Source organism: Emys orbicularis, chromosome 1, assembly GCF_028017835.1.
Source record: "Emys orbicularis isolate rEmyOrb1 chromosome 1, rEmyOrb1.hap1, whole genome shotgun sequence".
NCBI lineage: Eukaryota > Metazoa > Chordata > Testudines > Emydidae > Emys > Emys orbicularis.
In genome coordinates this window covers 328918036-328932020 of record NC_088683.1, presented here as the reverse complement: position 1 = coordinate 328932020, position 13985 = coordinate 328918036, and the positions used below count along the sequence as shown (strand labels likewise).

The 13985-nt window shown below is 42.7% G+C and overlaps 1 protein-coding gene across 1 annotated transcript in view; it reads right to left on the bottom strand.

Annotated features, from left to right (window-relative positions):
- Window positions 1-13985, bottom strand: part of ZDHHC20 (zinc finger DHHC-type palmitoyltransferase 20) — a 74380-nt gene that overhangs the window by 11650 nt on the left and 48745 nt on the right. The window contains exons 4-7 of the mRNA XM_065397603.1: window positions 9886-10006; window positions 8883-8952; window positions 4619-4651; window positions 1413-1533 (exon numbers count right to left, since the gene is read on the bottom strand). Coding sequence (XP_065253675.1) covers window positions 1413-1533; window positions 4619-4651; window positions 8883-8952; window positions 9886-10006 — 345 coding nt within the window. The remainder of the gene's footprint in view (window positions 1-1412; window positions 1534-4618; window positions 4652-8882; window positions 8953-9885; window positions 10007-13985) is intronic.

Sequence of the window (13985 nt, the reverse complement as noted above, 5' to 3'; positions counted from 1 at the left end):
CACATTGAGCCACGTTAACAAACAAATTAAAGATTCAATAGTGTATATTCAATAAGATTGAACATTAGAGTTAGACCATTTAGTTTTGAGAAATTTGCCAAGGCAATGTTTTAATGAGGAAATTAGTAACATATCCGATTGAATACAATCATAGAGCCTGATCCTGCAAAGCACTGACACTCAATTCCTACTGAGTTCTTTGGCTCTACACTGATGGGCCACAATGTAAAATTGATATATTATACTGAAAGGTAGCACTTAGTAGTCATCCAGGCTGTACGCCCAATTCTACGTACACCATTTATACCATTTGTCTTTCTTAGACATCAAAAGAACAACTGTTTCAAGTGTAGCTACTCCGAACGTATCGTGTAGTCTTATACAAAGAAAGAGATCCCTGATATAGCTACATCTTTAGGCTCCAAAAACTGTCATCCTTACAGCTCTGAGGATAATTACTGTTTTGCACAGCTGCACAGATGGCAACTTGTGTCTAAGAGGCAGTCACAAGTTTAAAAAGTTGTGAAGAAGAGCCTTTCACTGATGACAATTCTTCCAATCAATTATTTTTCAGTAGCATTAGCTGAATTCTGAAAGTAACTACATCTAGTCCTATGTATCAGGAAGGACAGCAGGCACAATGCAAGGCTTTAATATTAGGAGAGGGAATGAAATAGAAGATACTCTATTGAGTCTGGAATGTGCACTTATCTCTGGAAGAGAATTGGCATAAAATATAATGTATAAGGATGCTTCCACTGATAAGGCTCTATTCAAATGAATTTGTGTAATGGAGTACGTGCATATTGTCCATTTGAACACTGAAAACAGTTGCAGTGAAAGTAAACAGTATTAACACTGCACATACTTCGCATAACTCTTATGATGCCCATGTCTGGTCAGTAAACGCTACTAACCTCAAATTGAAATTTGCCATTATAAGCACTCAGTATTAAAACCAAACAAATTCATAATGAATAGGCACATTTAGCTGTCTCTTCTGCTTGCAGAATATCCACAAGTGGATTTCTATTTCCTTGAATTTGTTATTCAAATCTGACAATATTTTCCATCATTTGTTTTACTCTGTTGCTTGGATTATAAGCAGCTCTCTGTAAGTATCCAACACACATATTTGAAAAATTGAGCTGTGCTGTTCAATTTTGGGCATCAGAGAAGTTGCATTTTATTGTTTTTGAATTTCCACCCTCTCTACTCTCCCACAGTATTTGTCCAGCTCTACTCAATGTAGAACTTAATTCATTTCATTTCGGAAGGTTCTCTTGCTTCAGTCACCTCAAGTGATGCTGCTGTTGATGGTACTGATCCACAAAACAGACAAAAATGGATGACATGATGCTCTGATATAGATTTCAGTAATGCATGCTAATTTAACAAAAAGCAAAACTTACTGTCCAAAACTTTATGAAGTACTGCAAGACCGTAGCGGCAACAAACAGACAGTACAATAAGGAGTATAATAAAAACAGGAGGAAGAATTTGTAGTTAGAAAATCCCACACAGTTATTCACCCTAAAAGAGAAAGAGAGAGAGAGAGAGAGAGAGATATCACTATGGTATAAAGATTAATCAAACTGTTTTTGTGGGGCACCATTGTATGTGCATGATTTCAGCAGTCTGTCAATTGGGACAACGTTCCATCAATGAAAAAGTTAAGATTTAACATTTTAAAATCCCCTTTTTCAAGAATATTCCCTTAAGTCAGGTGATCTGGGCTCCTCCCATCACTCCTGCCACTGAAATAATTTTGCTGAACAAAGAGCAGCCTGATGACCAGCACCATTTCTGGCCAGATTTCTTATATAAAAATATGAAGTCTTGCCAGACATCAGAGACCTTGAGCCACTGGGGGCCTTTCCATTGACTTCAATGGGTGTCACGTTAGGCCCTAGAACATCTATTAATGTTTACCACAACTAGCAATATCTGCTGGGATGGCACGTCATGTGTAGGGGAATAAAAACTGCATGATATTCAATAGGGTCTACATGTCCAGGTTGCAATTCTACACCCTGAAATGAATCCTGCATGGAAAAAAAATATATATATAGCAATACAGTAACTCCTCGCTTAACGTTGTAGTTATGTTCCTGAAAAAATGTGAGTTTAAGCGAAACGATGTTAAGCGAATCCAATTTCCCCATAAGAATTAATGTAAATAGGGGGGTTAGATTCCAGGGAAATTTTTTTCGCCAGACAAAACACACACACACACACACACACACACACACACACACACACACAGTATATGTTTTAAACAATTTAATACTGTACACAGCAATGATGATTGTGAAGCTTGGTTGAGGTGATGGAGTCAGAGGGTGGGATATTTCCCAGGGAATGCCTTGCTGCTAAATGATGAACTAGCACTCAGCTGACCCCTCAAGTGTTAACACATTGTTGTTAATGTAGCCTCACACTCTACAATGCAGCACGAATAGAGGGAGGAGACACAATAGTCGCATGGCAGTGGCTGCAAACATTCCCTGCGGAAACTGAACATGATGATGAACCCACTCTATACACTAGAGCGCACCACTCCCTCCACTTTCCAAAGTGCCAGAGGGTGCATGCGTGCGAGAGAGACAGACGTGTGTGTGTGTGTGTGTGTGTGTGTGTGTGAGAGAGACGCACATCGCCCCTTTAAGTACACTGACCCCACTCTAAGTACACTGCCTTTTTAAGTAGATCAGCAAACTCCCTTCCTCCTCAGCCATCGTGTCCCCCCTCTGCTCTGTGGAGATGGGGTACAGGAGCAGGGGGCAGGAGAGGGGGACACCCTGACATCAGCACCCCACTTTCCCTCCACAGCAAGCAGGAGGCTCCCGGGAGCAGCTCCAAGGCAGAGGGCAGGAGCAGCACACGGCAGTGGGGGGAGGGACACTTGAACTACCTGATACAGTAACTCCTCACTTAAAAGTCATCCTGGTTAACATTGTTTCGTTGCTGATCAATTAGGGAACATGCTCATTTAAAGTTGTGTAATGCTCCCTTCTGACGTCATTTGGCAGCCGCCTACTTTGTCTACTGCTTGCAGGAAGAGCAGCCCCTTGCAGCTAGCTGGTGGGGGCTTGGAACCAGGGTGGACCGGCAGCCCCCTATCAGCTCCCCACTCCCCTAAGTTCCCTGTGCAGCAGCTGCCTGCAGTTCAGCTGTGTCCCTCCCCCGACTGCCATGTGCTGTTCCTGCCCTCTGCCTTGGAGCTGCTCCCGAGACTCCTGCTTGCTTTGCCGGGGGAGGGGGGGGAGGAAGAGGGAGGCTAATGTCAGGGTGTCCCCCTCCCCCCTGCTCCTGCACCCCGCTTACCCCATCTTCCATAGAGCAGGGCTCAGGACGGAGGGAGCTTGCAACTGTGGTCTCAGCAAGCTGATCTAATTAACAAGGCAGTGTACTTAAGGGAAATGCGCATATCTCCCTCCATTCCTGCTGCCTTGCAGAGTGAGAGAGTTAACCCTTGAGGGCTCAGCTAATTGCTAGTTCATCATTTAGCAGTAAGGGAAATATCCCACCATCTGACTCCTCCACCTCAACCCAGCTTCACAATCATCATCACTGTGTACCAGTATTAAATCGTTTGTTTAAAACTTATAGTGTGTGTGTGTGTGTGTGTGTGTGTGTGTGTGTGTGTGTGTGTGTGTGTGTGTGTGTGTGTCTTTTGTCTGGTGAAAAAAATTCCCCTGGAACCTAACCCCCTCATTTACATTAATTCTTATGGGGAAATTGGATTCGCTTAACATCGTTTCGCTTAAAGTCGCATTTTTCAGGAACATAACTACAACGTTAAGTGAGGAGTTACTGTAGTTGATAATCTGCTGGGCGGCTGCAGCACAGGGTACTTAGGGGAGCTGATAGGGGGCTGCCGGCCCACTCTGGTTCCAAGCCCCCACCAGCTAGCTGCAACAGGCTGCTTTTCCTGCAAGCACTGGACAAAGCAGGTAGCTGCCAAACAACGTTATAAGGGAGCATTGCGCAACTTTAAACGAGCATGTTCTCTAATAGATTAGCGACGTAACAACGAAATAACGTTAACTGGGACAATGTTAAGTGAGGAGTTACTGTACCTGTTAGTGAGCTGATCAACTTGATATCTGGGAGTGAATTCATTTAAGAAGTGGTATTCACCCACGAAAGCTCATGCTCCTATACGTCTGTTAGTCTATAAGGTGCCACAGGACTCGTTGCTGCTTTTACAGATCCAGACTAACACGGCTACCCCTCTGATACTTGACATTCATTTAAGAAGTTGATTTTCCCAATTTAGTAAATTAGATTCTTATCTCTTGGCACATACAGTATTGAATTAAACACAATAAAGCAGCATTTCAGCCTCTCTCATTTCTTTTACCCTGATCAGTTCTGATGTGAATCTATATATAAGTACATATTTAGGTTTCTTAGACCTACAATTCTGGCTTGCAATATACAGTGCAATAAGCATTAGGAAATATGCTGCTCTCATTTATACATGTCTGAATTTGGAGAAATTTCATTAAAAATCAATGGAGTAATTACATGTTTACTTTGGTGTAAGAGAGTGCAGAATTTGATCAATTGTTTCAATATTATTTATATTCATTTAAAAAAAACAAAAACATACCAAGGACAATGATGGTCCATTTTTAGTACACACCTGAAAAAGAAAAAGTCCATTTCCAATTAATTAAAATAAAAATTAAAGTACAAAATACATTTACTTTCTAATTTAAATATTTGGTCTCAAACTTCCTAAAGCTGTGAAACAACTTTTTAATACCCATTACTTCTACTTTTCAACCCCACCCCTTCAGGCAAAGGGCCCATATTATAGCTGTCAGACCTTCTGCCCAGGAGAAGTAGAAGATAGTACTCAAAAAAGCCCATTAATCAGAAAGAGGGGATATTATTGAACTGCACAAGGCACTCTCTGTCTCCATAGACTATAAGGTTCTGTTTTCACTGTACACCAACTCCATCTAACGAAGAGAGGGAAGAGCATCTTCGCAGGCTAACCTAGTGAGGAGGCTGGCTAACCTAGTGAGGAGGGCTTTAAACTAGGTTCGCTGGGGGAAGGAGACCAAAGCCCTGAGGTAAGTGGGAAATGGGATACGGGGAGGAAGCACGAGCAGGAGAGCGTAAGAGGGGAGGACTCCTGTCTCAGACTGAGAAAGCGGGACAATCAGCGTGTTACCTTAAGTGCCTATACACAAATGCAAGAAGCCTGGGAAACAAGCAGGGAGAACTGGAAGTCCTGGCACAGTCAAGGAACTATGATGTGACTGGAATAACAGAGACTTGGTGGGATAAATCACATGACTGGAGTACTGTCATGGATGGATATAAACTGTTCAGGAAGGACAGGCAGGGAAAAAGGTGGGGGAGTTGCATTGTATGTAAAAGAGCAGCATGACTGCTCAGAGCTCCGGTATGAAACTGCAGAAAAACCTGAGAGTCTCTGGATTAAGTTTAGAAGTGTGGCAACAAGGGTGATGTTGTGGTGGGAGTCTGCTATAAACCACCACACCAGGGGGATGAGGTGGACGAGGCTTTCTTCAGGCAACTAACAGAAGTTACTAGATCGCAGGCCCTGGTTCTCATGGGAGACTTTAATCACTCTGATATCTGCTGGGAGACCAATACAGCAGTGCACAGACAATCCAGGAAGTTTTTGGAAAGTGTAGGGGACAATTTCCTGGTGCAAGTGCTGGAGGAACCAACTAGGGGCAGAGCTCTTCTTGACCTGCTGCTCACAACCAGAAAGAATTAGTAGGGGAAGCAAAAGTGGATGGGAACCAGGGAGGTAGTGACCATGAGATGGTCGAGTTCAGGATCCTGACGCAAGGAAGAAAGGAGAGCAGCAGAATACGGACCCTGGACTTCAGAAAAGCAGACTTTGACTCCCTCAGGGTACTGATGGGCAGGATCCTCTGGGAGAATAACATGAGGGGTAAAGGAGTCCAGGAGAGCTGGCTGTATTTTAAAGAATCCTTGTTGAGGTTGCAGGAACAAACCATCCCGATGTGTAGAAAGAATAGTAAATATGGCAGGCGACCAGCTTGGCTTAACAGTGAAATCCTTGCTGATCTTAAACACAAAAAAGAAGCTTACAAGAAGTGGAAGATTAGACAAATGACCAGGGAGGAGTATAAAAATATTGCTCAGGCATGCAGGAGTGAAATCAGGAAGGCCAAATCACATTTGGAGTTGCAGCTAGCAAGAGATGTTAAGAGTAACAAGAAGGGTTTCTTCAGGTATGTTAGCAACAAGAAGAAAGTCAAGGAAAGTGTGGGCCCCTTACTGAATGAGGGAGGCAACCTAGTGACAGAGGATGTGGAAAAAGCTAATGTATTCAATGCTTTTTTTGCCTCTGTCTTCACGAACAAGGTCAGCTCCCAGACTGCTGCACTGGGCAGCAGAGCATGGGGAGAAAGTGACCAGCCCTCTGTGGAGAAAGAAGTGGTTCAGGACTATTTAGAAAAGCTGGACATGCACAAGTCCATGGGGCCGGATGCACTGTATCCTAGGGTGCTAAAGGAGTTGGCGGATGTGATTGCAGAGCCATTGGCCATTATCTTTGAAAACTCATGGGGATCGGGGGAGGTCCCGGATGACTGGAAAAAGGCTAATGTAGTGCCCATCTTTAAAAAAAGGGAAGGAGGAGGATCTGGGGAACTCCAGGCCAGTCAGCCTCACCTCAGTCCCTGGAAAAATCATGGAGCAGGTCCTCAAGGAATCAATTCTGAAGCACTTAGAGAAGAGGAAAGTGATCAGGAACAGTCAGCATGGATTCACCAAGGGCAAGTCATGCCTGACTAACCTAATTGCCTTCTATGAGGAGATAACTGGGTCTGTGGATGAGGGGAAAGCAGTGGATGTGTTATTCCCTGACTTTAGCAAAGCTTTTGATACAGGTCTCCTACAGTATTCTTGCCGGCAAGTTAAAGACGTATGGGCTGGATGAATGGACTATAAGATGGATAGAAAGCTGGCTAGATCGTCGGGCTCAATGAGTAGTGCTCAATGGCTCCATGTCTAGTTGGCTGCCGGTATCAAGCGGAGTGCCCCAAGGGTCAGTTTTGTTCAATATCTTCATTAATGATCTGGAGGATGGCGTGGACTGCATTCTCAGCAAGTTTGCAGACATTAACTGGGAGGAGTGGTAGATACGATGGAGGGTAGGGATAGGATACAGAGGGACCTAGACAAATTAGAGGATTGGGCCAAAAGAAAGCTGGTGAGGTTCAACAAGGACAAGTGCAGAGTCCTGCACTTAGGACGGAAGAATCCCATGCACTGCTACAGACTAGGGACCAAATGGCTAGGCAGCAGTTCTGCAGAAAAGGACCTAGGGGTTACAGTGGACGAGAAGCTGGATATGAGTCAACAGTGTGCCCTTGTTGCCAAGAAGGCTAATGGCATTTTGGGCCGTATAAGTAGGGGCATTGCCAGCAGATTGAGGGACGTGATCGTTCCCCTCTATTCGACATTGGTGAGGCCTCATCTGGAGTACTGTGTCCAGTTTTGGGCCCCACCCTACAAGAAGGATGTGGAAAAATTGGAACGAGTCCAGCGGAGGGCAACAAAAATGATTAGGGGGCTGGAGCACATGACTTATGAGGAGAGGCTGAGGGAACTGGGATTGTTTAGTCTGCAGAAGAGAAGAATGAGGGGGGATTTGATAGCTGCTTTCAACTACCTGAAAGGGGGTTCCAAAGAGGATGGATCTAGACTGTTCTCAGTGGTACCAGATGACAGAACAAGGAGTAATGGTCTCAAGTTGCAGCGGGGGAGATTTAGGTTGGATATTAGGAAAAACTTTTTCACTAGGAGGGTGGTGAAGCTCTGGAATGGGTTACGTAGGGAGGTGGTGGAATCTCCTTCCTTAGAGAGGTTTTTAAGGTCAGGCTTGACACAGCCCTGGCTGGTATGATTTAGCTGGGAATTGGTCCTGCTTTGAGCAGTGGGTTGGACTAGATGACCTCCTGAGGTCCCTTCCAACCCTGATATTCTATGATTCAGCATTATCATTTGAGGAGGAAAAAATTCAACATTCAGAATTGATTTTAATAACCAGCATGCCTTACAGCTGCTGTGGATAGTATGGGAAACATGGTAACCTGGCACTCCACTTAATCAATCTGATCAAAATGCTTGATAGAAAAATAACTTTGGGATAGAGAGGAGGAAGATGGAAAAATATATAAATCGATAGTTCCAATGGTCTATATTCCATTTTCTCCCAACTTTAGTATAGCATGGCCAAAGGGTAGTAATTCCAGACAGACACATGCATTCATCAGATTTCTTAATTAAATAGATCTACCCAAGTTCAGTCACTGAAATCTATTAACAATTTATTTCCCAGTCTTAAGTGGCTTGTAAGAACAGATTTTGCAGGTGGAGCAGAATGTGCTTGGTGGATAACACTAATACCTCTGAAGTTACGAAGACCTGTAATGCTACTGTAGCTCTCCCGAAACAAAGTTGTTACTACCACAGCATGCTTGTGCCTGACAGCTAGGGAAGCAAGGTAGGTTCCATGCACAGAAGTTTCTGTTGGCATATATATCACAGTCCAGACCCACTTCACTCTCCAGTACTGATCCTTCAGACTGAACACATTTTACAAAGCTAGAAGCTCATTTAGGACAAATCCTGCCCCATTCTCCACGGTGCAGAGGGCCCCATATGCAGAAGAACAGTTGCAGTTCCAGCAGAGGGAAAGGCAGAGATTTGCACGTCTTACATGAAGCCCAGGCTCTGTGGGCTGGGAGAGGGACAGAGATAGTAGATCTACCATTATGCAGTTCCACTGGCAAGCAATAAAAATAAGGCACAAGTATTCAAAATGAGAATTTAAACAATAGATCATCACAGCTACTTACAGGTCACATGCAGAACAGTGGTGACAGCGGTCAGGCTTGATTAGTTGGCATCTATCACAATATCTGATTGCTATGTTCAAATTTTAAAAGTCAATCTGTTAAACAGGTCTTTGTAAAATTAAATTACATACACACAGAAGTTTCCTATGTTCAAGAGACTGTTTCAAGGACATCTCCCCTCCCACTTCCATTCTGAATCGCATAAGATTGCTGTGGCAACTACAACAATTGCTTACAGAAAAATGTAACATGAAAGTATTTAGTGTAGCAGTATCTGTTTCTACTGTAATAAATGCTTTTTCAACTCTTCCTCTTCATTTAATCTGTTCCTCAGTCTCCCCTCCCCTGATCCTCCAGCACATGCTTCCCTGCCACTTGGTTTCCTTCTCCTCTGGATATGCTACCCAGACACCAGGTCCTCTTCTCCCCATGTGCCTCTTGACATACTCCCCAAGCCTTAGTCCTCTCCTAGTCCTTGAGGGGGGCTCATAGTTCTCTCCTATTCTGCTGACGTGGTATCTAGCAGATGCAGTTAGGCTGGCTACTACTCCTTCTCAGCAGTTGCTTTTAACAAGCCTCCAGACTCTTCTTGATAAAAAGATGGCACACTTGTAGAGGCAGCTATAAAGAAGGAGAAAAGCCACCACCACCAGGCAGCTCTGTGCTGACAACCAGCAAGTGCCCCACAGACCACCAATGGCCCAGGAACCATAGTTTGGAAATCACTTAAATGCAAAATGAATTTACTCAAGATAACCATTAACAAATCTCATGACTTACTATTAAGTGATAAGAGAGACAAGGTGAGTGAGGTATATTTTTTATTGGACCATACTCCCCAAGCCTTAGTCCTCTCTAAGAACTCTGGCATCTCATGGGGAAATATGAAGTCATGGCCTTTTGCAGAAATTATTTAGCAGACGGTTCACACAGCAACATCAAAATAAATCTCATGAATTGGACTAGGAGCTTTTGGACAACTGGACTTGTCTGCATGCCTCACCCCTTGATGCTGTTGTGGTATAGATAGGTAAGTCTTTAGCAGCTCTTCTCAAAATGTCCTGCTGGGATTCTGGTCTCTCTTCTCTTTCATATTGTTCTTTATCAGATTTTGATAAGCAGAACTGCAAGAGGGGGACAGAAGAATAGTTTTTAACTGCATGACCAATCAAGGTTTATGTTGTTTGAATACTTTACCCCTAAAGAAGCAGCAATATCTGCCTATCATCTTACCAAACAGAGGAGAAAAAGTAGTAAATGATAGGAGGTACAGCAAGAATTGTCCCCCACACATTCTGAAATTACATGATTGATCCTTTGTAACAAAACTTTAAAATGCTAAATTTAAAGGAACTGTCTTTGTCCTAGTTCCCACCACTCGATTTCCCTTTGCGATACAAGATTACAAGATGAAGACTTGTACTCAGTGGCGTTTTATGAAGGTGCAAACTTCCCTTGAAACCATGGGTCTAAACCCTGTCCCAGAGGTGCTTGGGGATCCCAGGAGTTCAGAGGGCTCTGTAATAACAGAGGGGGGAGGAATAGCTCAGTGGTTTGAGCATTGGCCTGCTAAACCCAGGGTTGTGAGTTCAATCCTTGAGGATTTAGGGATCTGGGGCAAAAATCTGTCTGAGCTCCCAGCAGGAATCCCTAAAGGTCCCCTTTTCTTTCTATATGCACTACTCAGTGTCTCCACACCCACTCCAGTGAGGAAAAGATGCAAACCGGATTAAGGGTTTATCATTTTAACCATGTTGTACTTCTTGATTAGTTCATGTGGGTTTTTCTTGGGCCCTGTAACGAACCATGTTGTACTTCTTGATTAGTTCATGTGGGTTTTTCTTGGGCTTCTACTACACTTCACTTCTACTACAGGAAGAGTAGGAGAGATTGCTGTTGCCTCCCCATGTTACTTCTTAAATCCAGAAGGCTGAAGATTCAACCCACATCCCGCAGTAGTCAGGCAAGATTCCACTGCTGTATGCAGGATTGCCAGCTCCAATTTTTTAAAAAAGTCATAAAATGTCAGTTTCCAAAAATTATGAAATTGGCTTCAAATCATGAATTTAAAAAAGAATAAATATATCTTGTATTCTTTTTATTTGCCTTTGGGGGTATCAGGGTGCACTTGGGTCATGTTTTAAAGCTTTTCTCCACAACCACAAGGGCTAGAAACTTACTTTTTAAAAAATAAAGGCAGATTCTCACATAATTATTTGCCTACAGGAGACAGGGCTTTAAGTAAAATATCAAATATTGTGAGAGTTGGCAACACTGTATAAGTACGAGGAGTGCCGTAGTACACTTTTGCTGCTGCCTCTCAGGAGGCCTTGTCAAGCTAGGAGAAGTCTGCTTGGTGTCTTCAACCCCAGGCCAGAGAAGTGGGAAATTCTAATGCACAGAAAAAACCCTAAACCTCTAAAATCGGGTGGTTTTAATTTTTTTTAAAGTTGTCCTGTAACCATAACAAATTGGCTAACAAATGTTCAATTTCCCAAAAAAGTTATGCTTACATTATTATGTCTACTGAATATTAATGGGGTCACAAGTCTACCCTCTCTTTGGGCAACAGATGCAAATGTTCAAAGGGATGAAAGTTACCGATCAACAAAACAATTGTGACAAAATTTTAGCAGCTCTTAATATAAACAGTAACAAAGAGCCCCTTTGTTTCCTTCCTCTCTTTCTGGGATCTCACATAATGTTGATTGTTCTTCCTTACTATAAAATGTGCAGGGATTACACTTGCACAATAACAGGTGTGAAATCTTTTTTTAGTATATTAGTAAAATCACAGGATGCCACTCATTTTACAAGAATGGGTACTTAAAATAATAAGATTACGTGAAAATGTATACATTTATGTTTTAAAACAATTGGAAAAAATTAAGTGGGAACAGTTTAGAGACAATACTATATTCTTCCCTGGTGCCTGAACGGAGATGATAGACAGAGACTGTGGGAGAAGAGTGCTCAAAGGAGGAACATGGCTTTTGGATAAGCTCATATGTAGAAATTTTCCTATTCAGACCTGATTTTATCAACACTTAAAATGGCCGCACTCTTTTTAACTCTCTGCTACTCACTGAAAGTTGAAGCCTTGCTGCAGCTTTTATTAGTTAGTTATAAATAGATGTTGGCAGACAGAAGTATCCAAGCAAGTACCAAAATAATTATAAAATACACTGATGCTTAAGCTAAGTTCATGTGGCTCTACAAATCTTGGAGCAGGTGACCGGTTGAGATAACTGTTGGATCTGCCAAATGTTTTGTCATTATTATACAGAACAGGCACCAATTAAACCAGTCATATGATTTGAAGGCCAGCCTCCGCAGTGAATTTACAACTTAAAAATATTCAGTACTACTTCCTTTGCTCAGCTAACCAGCAGAGCTCTCTCTTCAGCTTCCTCTCCGACTCTACTGTAGATTTCTGTGACATTTTATAGATACATATTATAGAACTACAGTGTCTGATTTTCCATTGCACGTATGTTTTCACCTGTACAAATTTGCTTCGGGCTAAATGCTGGCATTGAGAGTCATCCCTGCCAAAAATAGAATAAAAAAATTTGTGTTTAGCCAGCTTTAAAATTACAGGAAATAGAGGGACAATTTCAATTGTAGTTTTGATATTAAGCCTATAGATCAATTGACTTACAGGAAAAAAATAAAAGCCATCAGGTTATAGGTTAATTCACCTAATAGATTCCTTGGAGAGATGATTATATTACAATTACCTCTGTCAATAAAGCTAGCACTTTTTATGTCAGTGTTTAGAGATTTCTTTCTATATTGATTTAACAGTGCTCGCCACGCCTTGAGCTTCTAAACAGACTTATCACTGAGCATTACAATCCTCTTAATGTTACGAATATTTATTGTAACCTATCCTTATCCAAAGAAACGTCACTGAGAGAGTTCAAATAAGGGTGTATAATGAAAATACATATAGATTGAGTCACTGAGCTTATGTCTTAACTTATATTTAGTTTTGGCAGAATTAATTTTAATTTTTTTATAATTTTGACAGATAATATTGATGTTTATTTTTAAGCATTTTTCAATTTTTATTGATGTAAATTTTCACAGTTGCACAAAATTATTGGTTTTAAGCATTTTTTAAAAATCAATTTACATTTTCACAGTTGTGGGAAACTAGGGGCGGCGTCAGACAGTAATTAATGATACACTGATAGAGAGGTTGGGAGCTTGGTGGGTGGCCTACTGGTTAGTGCATCTGACATACAATCCCTTGTCTCTTTGTTGGGGGAGTGGATGCCTGGTTCCTGACCCCAGGTCAAGAGTGTTGGGGCCTTCCCCCTCTGTCTGGGGCTTTTCTTTTAAGTTGGCCATAGTACGGGGACCTGGCCCCTTCCTCTCCACCGGGTCCCAGCCCAGAGCCCTTTGGGAAGTAACATCGGCAGGTTCTTCCCTGTACAGAGCCCAAGTCTGCTGCCCTGGGCTAGTGCTCCTTCACTTTGGGGCATGACCCCGCTAGTCCAAACAGTCAATAGCTTCACAAAGTCCAAATGAGCTGGGCCTTGCAAAACCTGCTTGTTCTCCAAGTGGGTGGTGGTTGGAGAAGGCACTGCCTGGGGCCTAACCCGCTTTGTGGTCCCCTCTGAAGGCTCCACCTTCTGTCTGGCTTTCCGGAGAAGGATTCTTCTCTCCTGCAACCCATCCACCCTTTGCCTGGGCTTCTGAGCTCCTTTTAACCCACTCCTCCCATTGCACATGCTCAACAGGCCTATAGGGACGGGGTTGCCTGGGCCTAGTATAGCCTTTTAACCCCTTCAGGCCCAGTGTGGGGTTTGTATACCCCAGGGGTAGGCAACCTATGGCACGCGTGCCAAAGGTGGCACGTGAGCTGATTTTCAGTGGCACTCAGACTGCCCGGGTCCTGGCCACCAGTCCAGAGGGCTCTGCATTTTAATTTAATTTTAAATGAAGCTTCTTAAACATTTTAAAAACCTTATTTACTTTACATACAACAATAGTTTAGTTATATATTATAGACTTATAGAAAGAGACCTTCTAAAAACATTAAAATGTATTACTGGCACATGAAACCATTTATTCACTCTAATTTAAGAAGACTCG